The sequence below is a fragment of the Perissodus microlepis genome, chromosome 3 (assembly GCF_051167445.1).
Source record: "Perissodus microlepis isolate ML-2025 ecotype Zambia chromosome 3, ASM5116744v1, whole genome shotgun sequence".
Taxonomy (NCBI): domain Eukaryota; kingdom Metazoa; phylum Chordata; class Actinopteri; order Cichliformes; family Cichlidae; genus Perissodus; species Perissodus microlepis.
In genome coordinates, this window is record NC_140463.1 from 6,513,899 (window position 1) to 6,540,632 (window position 26,734).

The following is a 26,734-nucleotide window of genomic DNA, read 5'->3' on the forward strand; positions in this document are numbered from 1 at the left end:
CACGGTAACAGGAGTGTTGCCTGCAGAAGGCTCATCATCATATAATATGTCTAGAGAAGTGCAAAAGAAAAATGTGAGATATCAGACCAAAGCCCACCTTCAACACTACCACCAATGTGGAATGTGGTGTGTTTGTTTGGATCTCCTGATTGAGCAAAAAAACATGGCGGCCATTTTTAACATGAATGAAAATGCACTTTGAGAATATTTGTCTTCTCTCTCTCAACAGGTCCCATTTATGGCTGTTACAGTTATTAAACAGTAGAAGTAGAAACAGGACATAAACAGTACAATGTTTTGTTGTCCACCCTGACCTCCTCAAGCAGATCTCTGGCTCTCCTCACTTTCCTCATTTGTGTCAGCAGAGGTTGGCGTCAGAATGAAAACAGAACTATGGATCCTAATAAACTGCACACAGACAAAGCCTGTGCAGTGACTTACATGGAAGGACATTATCAAAAGTGCTGAAAGACCCTGCAAAACAAAACAAGAGACTAGAGCCTATCGGGAAAACTAGTGAGTGGACCTCTGATTGAAGAATTTCTACCAAACTACAACTGCAGCTGAACAAAAGAGCTGTTGGTGGAACTTTACAGGGATGGTAAAGGTAAGGATGAGACAGCTCAGCACAGCATGTTATTAACTTCACACATGAAGTGGTTCAGTCCAGTCAGTCTTCAGTTTTGCAGTCACCGTCCCCATCCTGCTTCTTTGACTGGTCGTCATGGTAACTCTGGACTTTCCTCCAACGAATCCTGAAGTCTGTCAGTCCTTCTGACAGCATGAGGCCTGACAGCTGGACAAAATGTGCAGATGATGAAAAACATGAAGCATAGTTTGAACTTGTGTCAAGTTTGTGTTCGTGACTGAACTGCTGACCTGCTGTGAAACCTGCTGCTGGATCTCTGTGCTGTGCATGTCTGCCTCTGACTGAAGCTTCATTTTCACCACTGTTTGCTTTGTCACTGCTAAAAATGAACCACATATAAAAACACAAACATTAGTGTTTTACATGATGACAGGATCTTACAGTGTTTGCATTCTGGACCTCACCTGTGAAACAGAAAAAATAGAAAGAATTTTCACAGAAGTCATCAGCCCATTCCCCTGTCGTTAATCTAAATGCTCCACAGTACTCAATTGAATTGAGGTTTCCAGGCTCAGAAGAAATCCAGTTAGTGAATGTGGAGGTTGTGTTGTCAGACCAGGAGTCCCAGGGATCCCTGTAGAGACCAATCCACACATACTGAACCCCTGATCCATTCAAAGTGAGCGTGATGTTGGATTTCTCCTCTTTGCTTCTTATACTGGTCAGGTCTGTGTGGTATGTCCTGCAGTACGACTGAGCCGCTGACCAGGAGCGGTTCTCCATCACTAAGATGTAACTTGTATTTTTGGCTGTAAAAGATTCAAGAAAGGATGAATTTTGAAACACACATTATTAATCTCATAAAATTGTAGGGATATCAAGGGCAACAAATCTTTTTTCCTACCATTGTAACACAGGAAAGGGTAAGAAGCTCCACAGGGTCTATCATTCATCTGTGTTTGTCCCTGAAGAGCCACACAGTATTCCTTTGCATTTACACAGTCTGGTTGGCCGTTAGCCCAGATCAAAAATTCATGTGTACTGCCAACATAAAAAAGTTTTCCCTCCATGGACCACTTCCAGCTGTAACGATCATCATAGAGCCCTAACCAAGCCCAAGTATTGATCCTTGGTGAAATTGAGAAAAGCAGTTGGTTGATGTCACTGTTGTAGATGGTGACCAAGTCAGTGAAGTGTTCTCTGCAGTAACTCCGAGCTTCAGTCCAGGTCTTCAGCTGGTTCACAAAGTGGTATTCTCTGGAGTGGGAAGGAAGAGTGGAAAGTCCTCCTGAGAAAAATAAAAGAAAGGTTTAACATTTTTAACACATTTCCTGTTTCAAACCATTTTGGGGGAAGTTTGTATTTCACATCACTGCGCGCCTTCCAACATCAAACTTATTTGAGTCTAAATAGAGTGAAGGATAACATATAGACACATCTGTTGGACTTTCTTCTATCACCCACACTTTTCTCATACAAAGAGATGAAAGAGGCAAAAACATACAGGTTGTGTTTAAATATATATCAGAAATATTTAAGGCAACACAAAATAGAACTATAGTTTTAATTTTATTTATTTTTCTCTGTGTGTGTTCTAGATAAAATTCTTCAAGCCGAGAACATTAATCAGATTTAGATTGAAATGCAGTTTGTATTCCCATGTACTAATGTTATTTTAATACTATACTAATACAGCACAAGTTTCAGTACAAAAAAAGCTAGCATGTCCTCCAAACAGCTGCTTTTTCCTTTCTGTGAGTGCATTTAATTTTTTAACACAGGTATCTGTACTTCTATATAATAACACAATGTCTTTACTTCTGAGGCTAACACACAATACTACAATACAACCATGTACAACTAATATAATGCAACATATACAGATGTCAGTGAAGATGTTGGGCACAGTGGTCGCAGACGCTGCGATTCTTCGTGCCTCCAGCTGAGCCGCTGTCTCCATCGATGGGGAGGTAAGCATGGCAGGAGGCGTTGGATCCGGGGAGAGATATCTGCATATGTATGTGTGCGTGTATGTGTGTGTCCAGAATTCAGCTGAGACAGTGTCCTTCGCCCTGCCAGGCTAAGTAAACAGTTTTCCAGCCAACCCAGGTGGCCTTGCGTAGGGATAGGAAGAAACAGTCAATGCACAGTCTGTTATCAGGGTGTTTTTGTTCAGCTCCAGCCTTGAGACCACAGCTGGCGCCGAAGTGGTAGCCGCGTTAAATGATGGTGGTTTTTACTTTAGTGCGAACAATTTGAATTTCAAAGCTGTTCTAGCAGTCCAACACTGGTCTCTCAATCTCCCGTTTGAGAGCCGTGAGTTTCTCCATGATGCTATCAATCTTGCGCTCAAGGAGCAGATTCTGAGAACTCACGACCGCTGTGAGCTTCTCCAAGATGTAATCCAATTTTCACTCAGCGGTCTTATTCTGAGTGTTCACGGCAGCCTCAAGCTTCTCCAAGATCTTATCCGTGCTGCGTTCAATGAACCCATTTTGAGAACTCACAACTTGTCCCATCGTTTCAATCACAGTGGGCAACCTTGTGGGGTTTTGAACAGCCGATTCCACTTTCTTTAATCTTCGATAAGCCAGGGCCAAGCCAGCTCCGATCAGCAAGAATCCTGTTATCATGGTTCCAAACAGGTAGATGTCTTCGACGTCCTCGATCGACAGTCCCGCCAGGCACGTCCCTCCAGTTATGCCATCGGTCTATCGTGTATCCGGTAGGGAGAGTACCTCCAGGACACTCAGGCTCACCCGAGCCCAGGCAATTGCATTCAGCGATCAGTTGATCAAATCCATAATTCCTCTTTTAGGTTTTAGAGAACAGACTGTGAGAGAGTGTTCCAGGGAAAGAGTAAGAAAGAGCAAGAAAATAGACAAGACTAGACAAGGACACAAGACGCTAAGCAGGGAAGATGAGGAAGAGGAGAAAAGTGTGACCGGCTTCGCCAAGAGCCAGAAGAGAAGAAGGGAGTGGGAGTGATTCAAAAGTTGCCTTTTTGGCCTTTTTCTGGTTTTGTTAGGGAGGTACATTGAAGACTGACAGGAAACCAGAGGGAGAGAGAGAGAGGGGAAGACATGCAGCAAAACTCAAACTGAGCCAGATGCTCTCAGCCATACAACATACGGTCACCTGCTCATCCCACTGACTTAAACCAGTGCCTGGCTTGCATATTTGTTACAGTCCCTATGAAAAATTTTAGACCACTTGAAAATGGCAAATGTGGTCCTAAAATTTTGATCAGCTGTAAAACTGCCTGTTTCAGTTTAAGCTTTGTTTCTCAATAAGTTGAAAAAAGCCCTTTTCCCCTATTCTCCTCTGTGACAAAGTGGTTTGGCTTGAACTCATTTACCACTTTTCCCTTAACCATATTGTTCCTTGTTATTTTACAGTTGGTCATAATGTATGGGCAGAACGTTGTGCCATCAGAAACTGAATTTGAATAACTTAAATTTGAATTGCTCAGATTGAATCTGAAATGAAACTTGAATAAAAGCTTTTCAAAACTGAATTTGAATTAGCCTAATCAGGACTCTAAAGTGCAACCAATTTGGTCGCAAATGCAACTTAATTTCTCAGTGGTGCGACTAAAAAAAAGTCCTAGGTTGCACCGGTGCGACCAGCTGTTCGAGTAAAAAATAAGTCTCTGCAACTCTGAAAGTCTCTGTGTGGCCAACAAAAAACACACGGGTGGGACCTCTCTGATTGATTGTGGTACAGATATTCTTGTTGGCTACGTTTCAAAGTGCAGGCAGATAGACAGAGGTGAGTAGTAGGGCTGGGTTTCAATAATTTCAATAAGTTTCAATAATGTTCTGCCCATAATAATGCTTTAATTTAGACATTGCTGATGTAACTTTACTTTACATACTATCCTGGGTTTGTTTGTGGTAGCATTAGTCCAGAGGTGGGTAGTAACGAGTTACATTTACTTGAGAAAGTTTTTGAAAAAATCTACTTCTAAAAGTACCTTTATTGCACCATACTTTTTACTTTTACTTGAGTACATTTGTGAATAAGAAACACAACATTTACTCCGCTATATTTGGCAATATTCGACTTGTTACTTTTTAAAAAATAATTAAGTTCACACATTAGATAATACTACTAATAATGCACGATGCCGCCACTGGAGTTTCTTGTAACTCTTTTAACAGTACGGGCAGAGCGGCCCAAGAAAGAAGAAACACATGAAAACATGGCAGAGGCAACTGTCTCCATTAGAACTGAAGAGGATGAACACCCTTGGTGTCATATGCATAGCATCAAGGGCGTAGATTTGGCATGGACGGAAGGGACATGTCCCCACCAATAATTTGATCTTTTCGAGTAAAGAAAAACAAAACCGATAGAAATAAAAAAAAGCGATCTGTCAACGTCTCATTCACCCAGCGGTGCAGAAAGAGTTAAATTACGTTCTCTACTGGAGTCCTATATCATGTGACAAATATGTAAATATGGCTGTGCCTTTCAGGGAGCTCTGTTTAGTTTTAGCAGCGGCAAGCCTGCGCTGCAAGGACCTGTGAGGAGGAGAGGATGGCAGCAAAAAGGAAGAACCTGGATATAAGAAAGTATTTTTCAAAGAAACCTATAAGTCACTTAAAGTCAAGTTCACTCATAAAATCGGTCCATCATAACAATGTTACAGGCTATGCAAGGCCATACATGCCAACCCTCCCGTTTTTTTCTCGGACAATCCCGAATTTCAGTGCCCCTCTTATTACTCTTTCTGGGTTGCAAAATAAACTTTTACAAATTTTTCAGGCGAGAATGTAGCTGTGCAAACTTCAAATATCTGAACCAGGGAGAACAGCAAACTCCCAGCACATCGTTTTAGGCTTTGGCCCACATCAGTCTAAAATTGTATGTAACCATGAATAACGTGTTGCCATGTCCACCAGGAGAGACTGGACAGTATAGATGTAAAACAAATATGCCAGCAGTTCATCTCAGTTAATGAGAGGAGAAAACATGTGTTTGGCTCCTTCACATAGTGGACATTGAGTTGTTGTGTGGAACACCAGTAGTCCATGTCTGTTGCTGTAACAGTAGTTCATGTTTAGAGTAAAACATCCCAGCTCACTGATTTGATCGGGGGAATAGTGCCTAAAATGTTGCATAATTTAGCTAAGAGATCTGTTACTTTGTGGTAATCTTAGATTAGATAATCTTAGATTAGATCTTAGTTTTATGGACAAAAACCACCAGATCATTCAGTGTTCCCTTAGTACTAATGTATAAGAGATGTTGGTGTAGTATAACTGAAGCAATGTTGCTAAGTCCTTAAAGTCATATTCTTTTATTGTCATGACTGTATTTGAAGTTATTTTTATTTTTGTATGATACCTGATTTATATGGAATATGGCTGAAGTAAACTAAAGTATAAAATACTTAGTCAGTCATTTGTATAATAGTAACTTAACATTATATAATTCACATATAAAACTATGAATTGTAATTTTAAATGGTTTAAAAGCATGTAGAATAGCATATGTAGGCAAGTATATTTCTCCTTTTTTTTAATCAAGAAGCAAAGACGAAAAGGAAAAAAAAAGAAACAGGGCAGGGTTCGGTGGTTGAATCATCCGTCCCCACAATGCCAAAACCAAATCTACGCTCTTGCATAGCATGTTTTGCTTTAAAGCAGTACGAACAGCTATGTAATGCGGTGTTTTCAGTGTGAGCCAAAACAAACCAACATTTCAGCGTAAAAAACTCAACTCCTGTTTTTTGTTTAGAATCATATTGTTTAGTCTAACCTATTTGTCAGTGGTAGAAACTCATGAGACTCATGTGTGTGTCCTGTAAAGCAAGTGTGAATTTTACTAGGAGCTTTTATTTTTTTTAAATGGTAGAATGGAGATGCCACTAATAAAGTACACTTAAAAGAAACTTGACCAGTATGCTGATGCTGTCTATTCATCACCTTCCTTGCCACTTGGTCTACACTACCTCAAATCCTCCTTTGTTTAATTAATAACCTGAGACACCAAGAATCTGGTATAGAAATTTAACCCTTAGCCACATATTTGATTTAGCAAAGATTCGAAGTCAGGTTTCTTCAGGTTTGTTTGTGATGCAACTCTCTTGTATCTGTGCTCAGGACCGGCACTAGAAATACACTGACTTGTTGATAAAAACAGTAATATACTGTTGTTACTATTACTGTTAATATAACAGGAGCATTCTACTACAATAATACTGTTCTAAATCTGAAATGAAATCAGGTATTGTGGTACGAGGAAGTAAAATTTTTCTCTCTGTCCCTGCGTTGTTTAAAAACTTTGCATTGTAATCTGATTACCCAAATAACATCAGTCTGTCTCAGTATGTTTATAAAATATATTTCAAATTTTTAAGATATTAATATCACTGACCTGAGAGCAGCAGGATTAGCAGTAAACAAGTTTCTTCCATTCTTGGGATCTGTATAACAGATGTAGTCATCAGGATTATTATTGTACCATAATTATTATCACCCTTTTTTATCATTTAGAATTTCTGATTTGAGTATAATAAGTTCCTTAGTATAACGTTTAGTGTGCATATCAGAAATAATTATATAAAACACTTGTCTTTAAAATAATTGTTTAATTTAAATTAATAAATAAATAATGATGGGTAACCTACCTGACAACGTGTCTTGTCATCTCTTCAGTGAAGCTGACTTTAACAAGGTCTTTATTTGATCCTTTCATATATTTTACTGTCAAATCAGGACATGTGAAGGGCGTGACCTTTCTGTAGAAAGTGGAGTTACAGTAAAAAATGTGTTTTAATGAATGTTAATTATAATATTGTTACATTCATGTAGTCAAGCAAATGCTGTTAATATACTTTTATCTAATGCATTATTAAATTGTTTATGTAACACACTATATGTACACTGTATATATTTTGTACAATAAATATAATTAGGTGTTTAAGAAAAAATGATTTAATGGCAACTAACTCTTTTGTTTATTCTATGTTCTGAGGCAGGGGTTTCAAAACTCACGGCCTGGGTCACTTGTGGCCTAAGTCACCCCTAATTGGGTAGGTATATTCAGTATTTGTTAGTTGTTGAGTGAGATGTAAAATATGTTTTGATTTTCTTAAATATGAACAAAATTATATCAGAAGTGCTTCCATGTTTGTGGCCAGAAAGAGAGTAACGATGTGTTTATTGGGTAGTTCAGTGAAAAGCTTCAGTTAGTTAGGAGTTAAAAATGGGCAATAGAATAAAGTTTGATATTCCAAAGAAGAGATAGTTTTCTTCTATTTCGCCAGCATGCAAATCATCATGCAAATCACTGGGAGATCAAGTTTTTAAACAGAAAATAAATGCAAAAAAGCAGTGCAGAGTAATAGGAACAAAAAACAAAAAACAGAGGTGAAAAGATACATAAGCAAATAAGCCCACTCATGGTTCTAGGGACAGACAACATTGATATTAGTTGCAAAAGTGGGAAAAGTTTATGGGATCTGGGCTTGTTGTTTGTCTTTATGATTAAGGGCACTGTACAGTTTGTTAGGATTGAATTCATTTTATCAACTTGTTTTTATTCACTGACAAGGAAATATAATTTTTAATGTTTCATATGTCAAAAATGACCATTTTAAATATTTTTTTATCAAATTATTCAAAGTCCTGGATGAATTGTTGCAGTCCTAGCATGTATACATTTATATTGTACAAAACCTCAAATCGGTATTTGATAAATGATACATCATCACGTTTATATAACCACTGGTATGTTACCACGTTTGTCATGGTTTTGTGTTTGTGGATTAATTTATATTCCTTGATTGTTGTTATTCATCATTTTTGGTTCTCTTTATGGTTTTCTGCTTATGTTATATTCTTATTTCTAGTCCTTAGGTTTCTGTCCCCTTGTCTTACCTGTGTTCCACATTTATGTCAAGTAACTCTTGTCTCAGTGCTCAAAGTTCACTCGGTCATCTCTGTCTCTACGTTCGTCTGTTTCCTGTTTTACTTTGTAATAAATCTGGTTCTTGTCATTCTTTTACTGAATCGAGAGAACACAACTCAGTTAGTCAAAATATTTATAATTATTTTATTTAATCATCTTCCAGAAGAGAGAGACATGCACAGCCCAAAGCCATTTTGCAGATCTCTAGCATTAGAAACCAAAAATGTGTATTATATAGGTGTTATTTTGGTCCTTTACACGTCACACATAGTTTTGATAAAAACAACTCCTTCCTTACTTAGTTCCGCTTTTTCTGTCTGGTTTCCAGTTCTTAATATATTGCCTCTGCAGCTCTGCACTTCCTGTATTTTTAGTCTGGTTCAGCACTTAGTTTGTGAGTCAAAGCTGGGCTTCCTTTATACACGCCTTTATTATTAAAATACATAAAATAATATAATCAGAAAATAAGCACTAAGAACATATATTTCTTCTTTAACAGTTCCCCCCTTTTAACTCATATAATTTTATGAGTTAACCTAATTAACTCTTTAAGACCTACCATAGAACCAAATCCGCCAGAGCTTACTTTATATTTTTACATGCTTTAGTGCCATTTTTGGGAGCATTTCAAGTTGCTATACATTAATACAACTGTTATAGCCCATATTTTAATAATATGCATACATTAAGTCCATAGTAACTACATTAATTGCAAAAAAGTGCAATAAACTGCAACAAAATTGAAAATCATTTTTGGTTTTTTTTACATATATTTCTACTTGGAGAAATTTAAGAGGTTTATCCCTCAAAACTTTAAATACAAAAAAGTTGCAAAATATAGTTTACAACAACAGGAAATTTATTTTGAGTGTCTTCATAGTTTTATTTTTGAGATACTCCAATTTTTATATACTGCAGGAAAAACGAAAAATAATCCTATGATGCAAATTTGCAAAGAAAACAGCATGTGCATCAAAATAAACTATTTCCAGCAGTGCAATTTGAGTTCTAAGCACTATTCAGAAAAGCATAAAGTCAAACATGACCTATAAAAACACCAGTATAAGCTTTTAAGGCCTACAAGTAAAAACTATATTTTCCGCGAAAATGACGTCACTTCCGGTTTCGGGCAGGAAATGGCGGACATGCCAATGTTCGCGCTGACGTCTATTTCAATGTGGGAAGTGTTACGAACAGCTGATCGGATCGGCAAAGTATGTATCTGGAATATTATGTTTTTGTTCCTGCAAGCGCTTTTTATGCAATTTTTGCAAAGCAATATGTGGAAGGAAACCGGTACGGAGCCCCGCAAGGGACATGGGAGAAAAAAAAAAATTAAGACTAACTCGGGATCTCGCAAAAGTTTTGCGAGATCTCGCAAAACAAAGTCGGGATCTTGCAAAACAAAGTCGGGATCTCGCAAAACTTTTGTGAATTCGCAAAAGTTGAATTCTTTCTGGGTCACAAAATACACTTTTAAGATATTTTGAGGCGTGAATGTAGTTGTGTAAATGTCAGATACCTGCTCGGTTTACAAGACATCACATATTTGCAAAAGTGCTCCGACGTTTTCGGAGATCTGAACACCGCTTTACCGGCACATCGTGCTTCGACCTCCCGGTCGGCTTCGAGCTGGCGGCCTCCAAAGAATGCGGCTAAAACTTTTGCGAGATCTCGCAAAAGTGCTGGCGGCCTCCAAAGAATGCGGCTAAAACTTTTGCGAGATCTCGCAAAACTTTTGCGAGATCCCGAGTTTGTTTTTGCGAGATCTCGCAAAAGTCCATCTTAATTTTTTTTTCTCCCATGTCCCCTGCGGGGCTCCGCAAACCGGGACCTAGGACAAGCCGATGGCATAAGATGTAAGTACAACTCCTTGGTTTCATATGCAAAAAAAATATTGCGCTAGCTTACGCGGTTCTGGTTCTACAGGGATTTAAAAATATTTAAGCAAAACGGAGCGTGGCCGCTCTGACCGGCTTTAAAGGGTTAACTGACTACCTCATTTACCTGTCCAGGGTATTTTCCTCCTCATTTTGCCTCCAACAGCAGCATGGCCCCTGGCCTTCTGACCCTGGGTTCACTGCCTTGTTAATGAGACACACTGTCAACACACTAATACACGGCATACAGCAACCACAACTTACAATAGCTGCTAAAATGTAGCGAGAGAAACCATAATAGACAAAATAAACCCTTTTCCATTACCCCAACATGAATGTGATGCATTCTTCCAATTGTGTTCTTCAATGTTCATGTAATACTTTAGAAAATTTTAAAGCCTTCCCGAGTCCTGGTTACAGAACCATCTGAAGCACTATTCTTTGGCACATATCTCCTGTAACCATCATAATTAATTTGGTCAACCACAAATAAGTTAAGTAAAATAAATGGACCATTACAACAGCACCTGGCGTCTACGCCTGGCTGTGAACGGTCCTGCCTTACTTCCCGACACCCTCTTTTCAACCTGCATCATAGTTTAAACCCGCTTCTGACTTCCCTCACTAGTTACTTTAAAATAAAAACAGATATAATTAGCTTTGTCCTAGTAAAAGGTCCTGGATTATTTTTTGTCAATCTTTGGAAACAGTCTCTATAAAGTTAACCCGTTTCCTCTTTAAAAGGCACTTCTGGTTTCTAAGCACTCACTTTCAGTTCTCTTAATTGTCCTTCTGTCCCTCTTTAATGGGTAATTGACATAACATAAAATCTACAAACTATTACTAAAGCTAATCCTCCCATTACTTTTCATTACTATGTGCTCACCCAAGAACCTCTGCCTAACGAGCTTTTGACCTTTTTTACAATTTAAACACTTAATATTCTGGGACGGGTGATTCTCTGGGATCTATGCTTCTTTTAGGTTCACATCTGTGTCCCCCTTTCTCGGGCAGAGCAGTTCGGTCTGGTGCTTCTTCTGTAATGGACAGAAAAGGAAAACACCTCTCTGCAAAGCCTCAATGATCTAATATGTTCATCCATTGTTCTTCTAATTATTCAAAGTTAGTTCAGACTATTATGTTCGGGACTCTCAGATCTACAGGATTAGTTTAATTATTATTTATGTGTGTAAGTGTGTTTGCATTTACCCCTCTGCACTCTAAGCCATTTTCCTACAATATATCGCCCAGACAGTCATGCTGAACGAAGCCTTCACAAGACTGAGTGGCAATTCCTATGACCACAATTACAATGTGTGCATGAAAAATTATTATAACCGCTTATTTTAGTGGAAGAAATCAAAAAGAAATCAAACATTTTCAATCTCAACATCTTCCCTTCTTTCACAAAAGCGCTCAATGTTCACTCAGTCATCTCTGTCTCCACGTTTGTCTGTTTCCTGTTTTACTTTGATAGTCCTGTGTCCTTTGTTAATGTTTTCAGTTTTGTTCTCCTCCCTGCCTCCTCACATCTGATTAGTCCCAGCTGTGTTCCTTGTTCCCGGTTTCAGGTTTTTTTGTATTACAAGTTTCTGTATGTTTTTTCTATGTATTTTGGACAGTTAAGTTTAGCTTTCCCAGTTCAGGTTTTTGTTAGTTAATCGCTGTCTCCTGTTGTTTTTGTTTATAGTGTTTTTGTGCAGCGCAAATAAAGGATCGCTTTCTGTTAAAAATTCACCTCCGCCATTTGTGTCTGCATATGGGTCCTCCTTGTCCCTCCACACAGTTTACTGTAAAATGTTTCAATTTAATGCTAAATAAATGCTAAATAAATACTGACACTTGGAAAAACAAGCAAGAGTTTTCACATCGAGGCTGCTTTAACAAAGAGAGTAGCAGACTAAGGGCTGGCTATTGTCTCTGATTTCTACAACTGATTCAATTTTGATTCGCAAGGTGCAATTCGATGATTCAATTAAACTTTGACTCAGTCAGAAATATTGTAATTATGACCATTTATCATTACCTATATGGTAATGGACTGGTTCTTATGTAGCACTTTCTCTCACTCATTACTGTTGTTAAGTCTAATTGTTGAATGTTGTCATTGTGTTTCTTAAAATTGTAAAGTCTTGGTTCAAACTATAGGATCAAAGACATTCCTTTGATCCTGACCACCTCTCCTGCCACTCTGTGCTGGGGGAGGTTTTATTGTGGATACATCCTATCTGAAAGATCTGTTTCTTGTGTTGTAAGCTTCCTGCTTTTATGACCTTTGGTGAGCAGGAGGTCACACAAACGCACCCCCATGACACACACACACACACACACACACACACACACACACACACACTCACACACGTTCTTGCACATGCATACAGGTGCATACACATACACACACATAGTGCCTTGTCTTTGTAACCAAGGGGTTTTTTACAGAGGGAGGTGCTGTGATGTGCATTGTAACAGATTGTCAATAAAAAGGCTACGAGGACGGCTACTCTTTGAAGGATTTGGGCTAGAGACAGGTGATAAGCATTATGCTCCACAGCCTGGTTCTGACCAAAACTTTCCTCGTTAGCGAGTTAAAGACCGGTTGAAGATGTTCTGTCTTGATTTTGTTCTTCATGAGGAATACGTCTCTAAACTAGCGGGGCCTGTGGAAACACAGACTCAACAACTGTCTACGCATTCACACACAAATGCATATTCTGATGGATGTGTACTAACTTGAGGTTAGCACCCTTACATAGTCTGAAATCAGACTTAGAAGTCACAAACACCATTCATATTTACTAGCTGCCCAGAAATACTCAGACATGTCACGCAATTCTGGAGAATTGTGTAAAGTTTTTGTTAGCAGCCGCACAGTTCATTTGTGTATCTAGGTGCACGTGACAAGCTTCATCAGTTCATCACAAACAGGAAACTCAGCAGTCTGTCTGTCTCCACTCATTTAACCATCTGCAACATGCTGTTCACTTTTGTTATCAAAATGTTATCAAATCATCTTTCCATGACATGATGGAAATCAACTAGTTTACATGTCAATTTTTAACCCACCAAGTTGACAGGACAGCACGATGACAACATAAATGCATGTTTAAAAGATTAAAAAAGGTATTTTGCTTCATATCGTAAATCTGTTGTGTTGTTCAGTCATTAGAAAGCATCTTACAATTGTAATATATTACCCCTGAGTTTTCTTACTGAAGCATGTTAGTAGCACCAGAGTCTAATAAAAAATTCAACCTGTTTTCCTGCAACCTGGAGAGTTAACTGTCGCAGGTCTGACAGTGGATGAACGCAGCATTTGGTAGCAAGTGTGTCTGTTAAGTTTTCCAATTGTAACACTGGGCAATCGTGGCTCAAGAGCTGGCAGTTTGTCTTGTAATCGGAAGGTTGCCTGTTTGAGCCCTGGCTCCGACAGCCTCGGCCGTTTTGTCCTTGGGCAAGACACTTCACCTGTTGCCACCTACTGGTGGTGGTCAGAGGGCCCGGTGGCGCCAGTGTCCGGCAGCCTCGCCTCTGTCAGTGCGCCCCAGGGCAACTGTGGCTACAATGTAGCTGCCATCACCAGTGTGTGAATGTGTGGATGACTGATTGTTGTGTAAAGGGTTCTTTCACTCTTCTTTCAAACAATCATTTTCATCATGAGGTAAGATGCACATTTTTATGTTTAATTTGTCAGAGTAATTGCTTGGATATTTAGTTGGTTTCATTTCATATTTCTTCTTGAATGTGAGTCACCCTTTATTTTTGTTGAGTCCTGTAATGTTATATAACAACTTACACCACTAGAGGGTGCTGTTGTAAAAACATAGAGGAAAAACACAAATATAGTTAAAATGGCAAACTGATAAACATGCATCTAAGACACTGCTACATTTAACTATACAGGGAGTGCAGAATTATTAGGCAAGTTGTATTTTTGAGGAATAATTTTACTATTGAACAACAACCATGTTCTCAATGAACCCAAAAAACTCATTAATATCAAAGCTGAATGTTTTTGGAAGTAGTTTTTAGTTTGTTTTTAGTTTTAGCTATTTTAGGGGGATATCTGTGTGTGCAGGTGACTATTACTGTGCATAATTATTAGGCAACTTAACAAAAAACAAATATATACCCATTTCAATTATTTATTTTTACCAGTGAAACCAATATAACATCTCCACATTCACAAATATACATTTCTGACATTCAAAAACAAAACAAAAACAAATCAGCGACCAATATAGCCACCTTTCTTTGCAAGGACACTCAAAAGCCTGCCATCCATGGATTCTGTCAGTGTTTTGATCTGTTCACCATCAACATTGCGTGCAGCAGCAACCACAGCCTCCCAGACACTGTTCAGAGAGGTGTACTGTTTTCCCTCCTTGTAAATCTCACATTTGATGATGGACCACAGGTTCTCAATGGGGTTCAGATCAGGTGAACAAGGTGGCCATGTCATTAGTTTTTCTTCTTTTATACCCTTTCTTGCCAGCCACGCTGTGGAGTACTTGGACGCGTGTGATGGAGCATTGTCCTGCATGAAAATCATGTTTTTCTTGAAGGATGCAGACTTCTTCCTGTACCACTGCCTGAAGAAGGTGTCTTCCAGAAACTGGCAGTAGGACTGGGAGTTGAGCTTGACTCCATCCTCAACCCGAAAAGGCCCCACAAGCTCATCTTTGATGATACCAGCCCAAACCAGTACTCCACCTCCACCTTGCTGGCGTCTGAGTCGGACTGGAGCTCTCTGCCCTTTACCAATCCAGCCACGGGCCCATCCATCTGGCCCATCAAGACTCACTCTCATTTCATCAGTCCATAAAACCTTAGAAAAATCAGTCTTGAGATATTTCTTGGCCCAGTCTTGACGTTTCAGCTTGTGTGTCTTGTTCAGTGGTGGTCGTCTTTCAGCCCTTCTTACCTTGGCCATGTCTCTGAGTATTGCACACCTTGTGCTTTTGGGCACTCCAGTGATGTTGCAGCTCTGAAATATGGCCAAACTGGTGGCAAGTGGCATCTTGGCAGCTGCACGCTTGACTTTTCTCAGTTCATGGGCAGTTATTTTGCGCCTTGGTTTTTCCACATGCTTCTTGCGACCCTGTTGACTATTTTGAATGAAACGCTTGATTGTTCGATGATCACGCTTCAGAAGCTTTGCAATTTTGAGACTGCTGCATCCCTCTGCAAGATATCTCACTATTTTTGACTTTTCTGAGCCCGTCAAGTCCTTCTTTTGACCCATTTTGCCAAAGGAAAGGACGTTGCCTAATAATTATGCACACCTGATATAGGGTGTTGATGTCATTAGACCACACCCCTTCTCATTATAGAGATGCACATCACCGAATATGCTTAATTGGTAGTAGGCTTTCAAGCCTATACAGCTTGGAGTAAGACAACATGCATGAAGAGGATGATGTGGACAAAATACTCATTTGCCTAATAATTCTGCACTCCCTATATAAACATATGTGCTGCATTCATTACAAAGGAACATGTTCCTTACTGAGGACTTGTTCCATTATCAGCCACCATTAGACGACGAATGACCCTGCATGGTCTTTTTTTCTGTTTACTGTGATTTTTTTTCTGAGTAATCATGGCTGCAATGTTCATCCACTGCCAATGTTTCTGACTTGCCCTGGAGGGCCTGTTTTGACCTTCGAAATGCAGATGTGTATATTCAACAGTTATTTGCTGGTAATCAATACAACAGGGAGGCCTGGCACGAAGCACAGCACAAGAAGACCTATTTTACTGACTACTTAGGAACAGAGAGACAGGGACTCTAGTTCAAGCTGTTCAGTCTCATTCACACTCCATGCAGAGGAAAAATACATACAGTCCTCAACCTGCAAAGTGATCTCATGCTGTAAAATAATCTTAGACCTGTTTTAGATGTGGATCAGTCATCGAGCTAACTTTCCTCAGTGTCCTGCTGCAAAGTTACTTGTAAACTGACAGACAAACAGTTTTTGTTTTGCTTCATCTACAAAGAGCACTTCAGCGATGCACCACTAAAACCTTCAACCTCCAACATACAAAAAGGAAATATTTCCTGTGTTAGGCTGCTTACACGTCACAGAACAACTCAGCTGTGTTTCTTGTTGTGAAAAAAATGAACTGTTGTACTCCCATGTACTGCTCCTGCTGCGTCTATGGTGTCTACTAACCCATCACCTGCTTCTTCCATTCCTGTTGCACCAGATATTGGCTGTGTGCAAGTGAAAATTGTGAATTGTGAAAAGTGGAAATTGACCCCACTGTCCACCAGAAACCATAATGTGTCCCATTTGCTGTGAAGCTTTCACTTTCAGTGCAACTGGATCGTTTACTTAAAGCTGATGTCAATAAATGAATTGATGCATCACCATGGTATCCCCAGTTGTTGTGACAGGAAGGAAAATAGGTGGAATAAGACTGTGTGCAGACCTCAGTGAATTAAACAAAGTTGTGATCACTGAAGGTGCAAAGCTGTTTTCTATAATTGATCTTCTAAATGCATACCACCAGCTCTCCCTGCATGAAGATAGCAGAGACCTGACAGTATTCATTACACATGATGGTTTCTTCATATTCTCCAGAGTTCCTTATGGCCTGGCCTCTGCCCCCACAGCTTTTCAGAAAATAATGGCTAAAATCCTTAAAGACCTCCGAGGTCCAAAACTACCTGCTGTTGAACATGACCAAAACCTAGGAGCTGTAAGTTCAAAGATACTGGAGTTGTGCCTAATAAAAACAAATGCCATTTTAGGAAGACAGGTGCCAGTGGCAAGAAAACTTTCACATCAACTTCAAATACACAAGCGAGCTTTGAAGCAGTTAAAAAACCTCTGGTGAATAGTCCTGCACTAGCATTGTTTGACATTCCTTGCATGTTGTGATCTCTACGATGCAAGTGACTATGGGCTTGTTACTGTATTTGCTCAAGTCCAACCTGATGGCACATAAAAGCCTGTGGGGTTGCTTCCTGTTGAAAAAGGAGATCACAGCAAATTGATTCTTTTTTGAGAGCCCCTCCCCCTATGATGATGCTACTTTGAGATCCCTCCTGGGCTTCGTGTCATGGTACTCCAAGTTTTTGCCAAACTGTTGTTGCTCCTATGCATGCCCACCACCAAGCTTTGTCAACACTGCTGTGCGTCAAAGGAATTAATAGGGTTGGCATATATATCGCCCGCTGGACTGCCCACCTGCTGTGTTTTGACTATGATGTTATTTGCAACTCAAGTTTTTAGAACTATACAGATGATTCCCTGTCTCACCTGCCCCTGCTGATTTCTTCCCATCTTACAGAGATGCAGAGTGGAATGACAGCTCAATTCTGCTGTCATGTCCTCACTTCCAGTTATATATTTTGACTCTTTCCCTGAACTCTTTGCTTTGTGCTTACAAATACAAAGTGGCTGGCCTGCCTCAATCAAATCACTTGAGGTTAGACTTGCACCTTAATAGTCCCTAATGAACTCTCAACTCTAAGTGATTATGTTCTCAGATGCTCATTGTTCCACAATCAATGAGACCTAAACTGATTGCACTAGCACATGAAAGTCACCAAGGGATTGTCAAATCAAATCAAATCACTTTAATTGTTACATCACATGCGCAGGTACACTGGTACAGTACATGCAAGTGAAATTCTTGTGTGCAAGCTTAACAAGCAACAGAGGTGTGCAAAAATACAGTAACATAAGAACAAGCAAAATATAAGAATGGGTAAATCTGAGAATTATATGAATAATACATACATATAAATATATGTACAATATAGTGTGTGCCCATTACTGAATGTGTATACTAAATATCTATATATAGAATAAACAATAAAATAAAATATACAGAGGTTGGCAGTTGGAAAAGTGCAAAACAAGTGGTATTTATATACAGTATGGAGTGCATAATGTTGAAGTTCTGGTAAGTGAAGGTGAGGTGTCTATGAAGTGTTCAGCAGTCTGATAGCCTTATGGAAAAAGCTGTCTCTCAGTCTGCTGGTTCAGGACCGGATACTGCAGAACCTCCTTCCTGATGGAAGCAGTCTGAACAGTTTATGGCTGGGGTGACTGGAGTCCTTGATGATCCTCCCCGCTTTCCTCAGGCACCGCTTCCTGTAGATGTCCTGGAGGGAGGGAAGCTCACCTCCAATTATCCGTTCAGAACACTGCACTACTCTCTGGAGAGCTTTGCGGTTGTAAGCGGTGCTGTTGCCATACCAGGCGGTGATGCATCCAGTGAGGATGCTCTCAATGGCACAGCGATATAAGGTCCTGAGGATGCGGGGGCTCATGACGAATCTTTTCGGTCTCCTGAGAAAGAAGAGGCACTGCTGCTCCTTCTTCACTGTTTTGTTTATGTGTCCTGACCACGTAAGATCCTCAGATCTTTGTTTTGTCCACGAAACAAAGATTAAGAGACGTCTACTTGCGGCTAAACAATAGACTCACAAGTTCAGTCTGCCACAACCTCATGTCTCCTTTGCCTGACTAATGACAAAACTGCATATACACACCCTGCTCCTCTCCAACCCATCCCACTGGCTGATGGACCATGAAATAAAACTAGGTTTCGACATTGTTGGACCCTCTGATGCAGCAATTCCTGCCTATAGATTTGCCATATAATTGACTGACTATTTCTCTGTCTGACCCGAGCTTGCCTTTTTACCTTGTGCTAGTACTAATGGTGTTATTCAGTTTCTCTCGTCTATAGTGTCTATAGTCATCATGACAACCCAAAAAACATTGTAACAGATAACGATAACACACAGTTCACCTCTAAAGAGTTTGCCTCATTCTTCCAAAATACAGGCATCTCTCACAGCAGAACATCTGTCTACTACACAACTGCATATGGAGCAATTGAACCATTTCATCATGCTCTCTGCACCTGTATCCAGACAGCAATCTAGCAGTCACAGCCATGGAAGGAGACTGTTTAGGATTGGCTTCAATTTTACTGTGCAACACCACATGCAACTACTACTTCTGTCCCTATGAACTCCTGTAAGGCAGAAAGATGCAGACTAAACTGGACACCACTCAGTTAAGAAATATCAGTTAAAAATGCCACTTTACACTGATGATAAGCATCATGCACGGAAGACTTCTTATCTTGCCTGGCTGGGCAGCTCTCTGGGTGCTCAGCACCCACAAAGCTCTGATCCTAGAATCGCCCCTGAATGAAAGTGATTGGTTGAACTGGTGTTCGTGTTCATGATCTGTGTTATCCGCATTTTCATCAGCGTAAGAGACTCAGCAGCAGATTAGAATAACATTTATACATTTAATAAATCACCAAATAATACAAAGAAGAAACGATCAAACCTCTTCCGACAATTTGAGTTTGTGTTCCCTCTGCTGCAGACTTGCTGCTGTTTAAATGTTTGAGACCAAGATTAGATAGAAAACAAACGTCAAACACAGACTCAGTCTGTGTTCACATTTGATATGAGGTCAGCACGTACAGTGGCTGTGTCCTGTTTTAAGATCATATATGTAAAATTGTTGTCTGACCTCCGTCGATCCAGCCGCTCAGAGTCCGTGGTTTCCATGGTTACTGCATAAACAGCTGTAATTTAAACAGCTGGCACAGCGGAAACCTACCGGCAGCATGAGTGTTTATGTTTTTCATTGCAAAAGAACCGTCTGAATGGTTAACTGAAGTTAACTTGGATAAATTATAGTTAAGCAGTATCAATTGAAGCCTGGTATCCCACCAGCTCAGTGGGTCTGCACTTCTCTGGCAAAGGGGCTCATCAATGTCGGATCTCACTTCCAGTATTGCATTTGCTGAGGGATTCCTTCTGGTAGTGTCTCTACTTGCTCGTTCTTCAAAGAACCTCCGAACAGCAGATGCTTGTTGCTCCTTCTGTTTACCCTCTTCTCCCTCTTGGTCTCCTTGCAGTGGAGTTGATTGGCTGGATCTTGCTGCTGCAGTTATTCTCTGAAGAGCTTCATCCACCGCTCCGTTGTCATTAAAGACCAGCTTCTTGAATCCTGGATCAAGAATGGTGTTTTCAGAGAGAACAGCGTTATATTTCATTCTGTGGAACTTTCTGTCCATGATGCACAGAGAGCATCCACCAGCTCTTTCACTTTTCCTGTAGTTACTCTGGTTTGACGCTCAGCTTCACTGTCTGCAGACCCTTGCGCAGGACAATATAATAACAAGTTTCAAAGTTATTTATGTTTGTTTTGTTTTTGTTTTTCAAAATTCAGCAGTATATTATAACCACCAGCGAAACCACTTTGTTTTCCACATCCCACTCTTTTGCCACTTTGAGCTCTTCTGCTAAGTTCTCAGAAGTGTGTCTGTTGCTGAACTCAAAACAATCTAGAAGACAGAACTCTGTTTTATAATTTTCAATAAAGTGACACATAACTGACAAGAAGGATGTGATGGTTTGGGATGTCCAGCTGTCAGTTGTTAGACAGACTGCTGTGGGGTTTTTTAACCCCCTTGCAGTGATGCACGTTCTCTGTCATATAGGCCTGGGATGATTTTTTGGGAGAATATTTTCCTGCTTGGAATTGCATATATAGGATTCAGTGCATGAATAAACTTTCTGAATCCTTTCTCATCCACAACTGAAAATGGTTGGAAACCAAGTGCAATCATTTTTGCCAGGTCTTTATCTTGCTGGGGTCATGATTAAATACAAAGACAAATTTGCCTCAAAAGTATTGCAAAAGTGTTTGATACGCTCCACAAGCATAAACTAAGACTTACAAATGTGTACAATGATTTGTGTAATTTACAACTGCGTGCTTCAATCCACACATAATCATGAAGCAATCTGATCACACATGTTTGAATTTACTTTTTATCTTTGACGTTTACATAACCCATTATTTTAAAATTTCACAATTACCTCATAACTTGTAAAACACATTTGTTTTTATGATTTACTTTCACACATGTGTATTGTAGAATAGCTTTGGATTAAGGTTGTTACACTCTGATACTAACAGACACAAGACTACGACTACCTCTCAGGAATGTGGGTGGTGGTTGTGATACCAAACCAATGTAGTGTGGTTTGTACTATGGTTGCCATGGTGATGTGAGAGGCGTCATCCCAATATGAAAGGTGCAAGACATGAAACGTGAGCTGGACACTGGATTCAAACCAAATAAGGGGAACTGGGGTTTTCCCCCAACTTTGTGACCAATCAGATAAAAAATAATAATAATAATAAAAATTCTGCTTTTACCACGCGCAAAATAAAAGTGTGTACAGCTTGGGTGTGGCAGCTTTTGTCACTCTGAGCAGTTTGGAGAGGTGGAGGTCAATGGTGCCATATAAAACTAAATTGAAATTCTAACAGTTTAACAAAAAATTGTGAAAATGTATAATATTCAGCATATTTTTCTTCTCTCTCATAAAATGAACCGGACACATGTGTGTAGATCCTTTATACACAGAAAGGGTTTTAGAAGAGAAAATGATCAAATTCATGAAGCTGAACTTAACAAATTGTTCATAAATGATAAGTATTCAGGTTTCAGCATAACATTTGTAAAATAGTTTTAAGTGTGGTCATTTCTCTCTGTAATTAATAGGGGGGAAGAAAGAGAAGCTCTGACACGTTTCTAAGCTTTGTTGAGATTTATTGTCTGCAAAGTTGGTTGAGATTGTTTAATCAGAAAATGGAAAAGAGGGAAATTCAAGCTTTTCCTTGCTTTTTGTCTCATTTTTCTGAAGTTACGCACTTCATTTGAACATCCACAATTTGAAATTTGTTCACTTCTATGTTGGGTGATAAAAAATAGTTTTTGAACTATTTGTCAAATTACTTGTCAAATGTTGTTATTAATTGCATGTGTATGTAATCTAACAGTTGACATTATGATCAATAAATTTCCAAGTACAATTCTTTAAATTTTAGTGGATTAACCTAGGTTTAAAGATTCAAATTTTTAATATCACATTTGACCTCTGACCTTGACTTTTTTCACTTCAGATTTATATATTTACAAAAGTGTTTGTCCCCTTCCCGATTTTCTTGTTTTGTTTCTCATACTTCAATGTTGCAGATTAGCAAACAAATTTTGAATTTGAATTTATTTATTTAAAAGGGACAGCGCAGTTTAACATAGTCCAAGTACAAAACATGAAACTCATGTAACGCATATAAGTTTATAGCTATTGCTAATTTTCAACAATTGTCCCTTGTTTGGCTTACAATCAAAATAGATACATTTTACAATAAAACATACATTTTCATTTCATCACACAAAGATAACACAAGTAAACACACGTCACCGTTTCTAAATGAAGCTGTTTTTATTAAGTAGAACCCTCATATTTAGTCTTTTTGTATACCTACTTTATGTCTCGTCTATCCAAAGAGCTGCTAAATATTAAAGCACAGCAAACACCCAAAGACCACATAAAAACCCTGTAAAACATAACATGTATGCATCTGAAAGATACTATAACAAAAGTAGACAAACATGATCACATGAATGGGAGAAAAAGTACAAAACTAAGACCACAACAGTAACTATGCAAAAAGAACTTCACACATCACCTACTCTGCTTAGTAGAATCAGCTTCCTCTGCTTCTCCAAAATATCAGTTAAGGTAAAGTGTCAGATACAAGTAGACCCAGCATGCATTGCAACTGGACTCACTTGAAAGCTGTGATCCAAATTTTAATTAGGTACGGTTTAGGACTCTTATGGTGCAGTTTATCGCTGCCATTGTTATGGGAATCAAACAGTCTATCTAAGCAGTAAACAAACATAAATAGTGCAATGTTTTGTGTTTTTCATCCTCCCTAAGTTATATTTTGGTTCTTCAAGTCAGCAGAGGTTGCTGTCAGAAAGAAATAGAAGTATAGATCTTAATACAATGCTTCCACAAAAACCTGTACAGTGACTCCCACAGAAGGACAGTGTCGAAAATGATGAATGTAAGTCTGTCACGAAAACTTCAGATGATTACAAAATTAATGAGTCTAAAATTATTTCTACCAAACTACAACTGCAGCTGAACAAATGAGCTGTTGGTGGAACTTTACACTCTGAAATATTGAAAGATTTAAAGGATGAGACAGCTCAGCACAGCATGTTATTAACTTCACACATGAAGTGGTTCAGTCCAGTCAGTCTTCAGTTTTGCAGTCACCGTCCACATCCTGCTTCTTCGACTGGTCGTCACGGTAACTCTGGACTTTCCTCCAACGAATCCTGAAGTCTGTCAGTCCTTCTGACAGCATGAGGCCTGACAGCTGGACAAAATGTGCAGATGATGAAAAACATGAAGCATAGTTTGAACTTGTGTCAAGTTTGTGTTGGTGACTGAACTGCTGACCTGCTGTGAAACCTGCTGCTGGATCTCTGTGCTGTGCATGTCGGCCTCTGACTGAAGCTTCATTTTCAGCACTGTTTGCTTTGTCACTGCTAAAAATGAATCACATATAAAAACACAAACATTAGTGTTTTACATGATGACAGGATCTTACAGTGTTTGCATTCTGGACCTCACCTTTGAAACAGAAAACATAGAATCTGAGACCACAGATGGCATCTCCCCATTTCCCTGACATTAAATTAAATGATCCACAGTATTCAGTTAAATATAGGTTTCCAGGCTTAGAAGGCCCCCAGTTAGTGAATGTGGAGGTTGTGTTATCAGACCAGAAGGCCCAAGGATCCCTGTAGAGACCAATCCACACATACTGAACCCCTGATCCATTCAAAGTGAGCGTGATGTTGGATTTCTCCTCTTTGCTTCTTATACTGGTCAGGTCTGTGTGGTATGTCCTGCAGTACGACTGAGCCGCTGACCAGGAGCGGCTCTCCATCACTAAGATGTAACTTGTACTGCTGGCTGTAAAAGATTAAAAAAGGATGCATTCTGAACAAATGCTATCAATTTCATAAAATTGTAGGAAAACTAGGGCAACAAATCTTTTTTCCTACCATTGTAACACAGGAAAGGGTAAGAAGCTCCACAGGGTCTATCATTCATCTGTGTTTGTCCCTGAAGAGCCACACAGTATTCCTTTGCATTTGCACAGTCTGGTTGGCCATTAGCCCAGATCAAAAATTCATGTGTACTGCCAACATAAAAAAGTTTTCCCTCCATGGACCACTTCCAGCTGTAAGGATCATCATAGAGCCCTATCCAAGCCAAAGCATTAATTCTTGGTCCTATTGAAACAAGCAGTTGGTTGATGTTGCTGTTGTAGATGGTGACCAAGTCAGTGAAGTGTTCTCTGCAGTAACTCTGAGCTTCAGTCCAGGTCATTTTCTGGTTCACAAAGTGGTATTCTCTGGAGTGGGGAGGAAGAGTGGAAAGTCCTCCTGAGAAAAAATGAAAAGTTGTTATTGTTGAGTTTTTATCGTTAGACGAATCACTGAAAATACTGAAAAAAATTTAACTATTGAAATAGTCACATTATATGGAAGCTATCCAGAGGTTAGAAGTAACAAAGTCTAAATATTTTTTTTATAATAATTAAGTAAAATTTTCTGGTATTTTAATTCTACATGTTACATTTTTACAAAGATTCCTTCAGTTTGTATATCATTTGGTTCAACACATCTGGGGGAAGTTTCACACGTCGCTATGTGACGTTAAACATGAAAGTTCTTTGAGTCTAAATGGAGGAATGATAACACATAAAAGAAAGTCCTGCTGGTGAGTGAGTTATATTTTAAAATTTCTTTTTCTCTTATCTGTAGTCAAACTGCAACAAGGATGTGTAGTGCAACCACGTACAACTAATATAGTAAATCTAATAATACATGTATTACAACATTTTTGGAACACCAATCGAGCGCCGTTGCCAACAGGCCAGGCGATGTGTTTGGAACTGCTACTGCTGGCTTCTCCCAAGCTTTAATTAAAATGATTGTGTTCTTAACTGGGCAGACGCTCCTGCTATGACCGATCCCGCTTCAGATAGAATACGCTATGGCCTTCGGGACCTGGTCATGTCGGCAGCGATATTGCCTGTTAAGTGTAATTGTTGAATGTTGTCATTGTGTTTCTTAAATTTGTAAGGTCTTAGTTCAATCTATAGGATCAAGACATTCCTTTGATCCTGACCACCTCTCCAGCCACTCTGTACTGGGGGAGGTTTTATTGCAGATACATCCTATCTGGAAGGTCTGTTTCTTGTGTTGTAAGCTTCCTGCTTTTATGATCCTTTTGGTGAGCAGGTCACACAAACGCACCCCCAGGAGACACACACACACATACACACGTTCTTGCACATGCATACACATACACACACATACACACACACACAGTGCCTTGTCTTTGTAACCAAGAGGGGTCTTACGAGGGGAGGTGCTTTTGCTGTGATGAGTATTGTAACAGTTTGTCAATAAATAGCTGCGAGGGAAGCTGCTCTTTGAAGAATTTGAGTTTGGAGTCAGGTGAGGAGCGTGAGCTTCGAGAGCTGGTTCTGACCCAAAATTTCCCTCGTTAGCGAGTTGGTTGATCTGTTATGTCTTGTGTTCTTCATGAGGAATAAGTCTCTAAACTAGCGGGGTATGTGGAAACACCGACCCAACATTGCCCTTCGCACAGGGCGTTTGGGCAGCAGCTTAGAATGTGCTCCAAGGTTCCTTCTTTCTGGCAGAGAAGGCAACCTGGTGTCTCAACTCCTGCTCAAACCTCCTCAAGGATCAGCAACCGCCGCTCTTTCCCCGTGCCTTGTCATAGTTAGGTGTTCTACTGCTACCTAAGCCTGCTCTTCCCTGAGCCACTGTGACCACCTGCAGCCTTTGCTCTAGCCTTTGACACTGCAATGTCTACAGTCTACAGATGTCTATGACTCAGCAACTCTCCTCTTCCGCCCAGTCCTGACCTCGATTCCAGCCAGAGCAACCCTGAGGGGTCACTGGACTCCCTATATTGTAGCAGCTCCCTGAATCGACTCACCATGAACTCCTCATTTAGGCTGCTGAAGGAGAGCTTCAGCTTGATGTTATGACCATACAGAGTGATGCTGGTCAGGCTTCATGGCAGTCCCAACCACCTGTGCAGAAACCTGCTGATCCTCATCCCAAAGCATTCCACTGTTCAGATAGGGAGTTCATAGACTAAGAGGGGCCACAGAATCCAAGGGAGGATTATGTTCTAAATCCAGGCCTTAAACTTGCCGGGAAGGCCAGATTTGTCCACCACAGCAAGCCAGGTCTCCAGGCCTTCGTTAGTTGCTTGTATGGAGGCTACATCTTTCAGGCTATAGTTAAAAACCTTACCTAAGCTTTTCACGGGTGCATCAGTAAGTGATGGTATCTTGATGGTGCCCTGTGAGAAGCAATACTTATCAGTAACCTTCCCTTTCTTCAGCACAAGGGACCTCAACTTAGTGGGTTTGAAGCT

The 26,734-nt window shown here is 39.7% G+C and overlaps 1 protein-coding gene across 1 annotated transcript; it reads right to left on the reverse strand.

Moving 5' to 3' along the window:
• Positions 1–658: 658 nt before the first annotated feature.
• Positions 659–7,019, reverse strand: LOC146389620 (putative C-type lectin domain family 20 member A). Its single transcript, XM_084922967.1, has 5 exons — positions 6,974–7,019; positions 1,494–1,877; positions 1,054–1,398; positions 880–968; positions 659–796 (listed from the first exon to the last, which is right to left on the reverse strand). Exons 1-5 carry the CDS (start codon positions 7,011–7,013, stop codon positions 671–673), a joined length of 984 nt encoding a protein of 327 aa, XP_084779093.1. The 5' UTR covers positions 7,014–7,019; the 3' UTR covers positions 659–670.
• Positions 7,020–26,734: the final 19,715 nt, after the last annotated feature.

Excerpts from the sequence above, each read along its gene's own strand:
- LOC146389620 (XM_084922967.1), bottom strand. The coding sequence starts at position 7,013 with ATGGAAGAAACTTGTTTACTGCTAATCCTGCTGCTCTCAG. Across the intron at positions 1,878-6,973 it reads GCTAATCCTGCTGCTCTCAG|GAGGACTTTCCACTCTTCCT; the intron begins GTCAGTGATATT and ends TATTTTTCTCAG. Across the intron at positions 969-1,053 it reads CTATTTTTTCTGTTTCACAG|CAGTGACAAAGCAAACAGTG; the intron begins GTGAGGTCCAGA and ends GTTCATTTTTAG.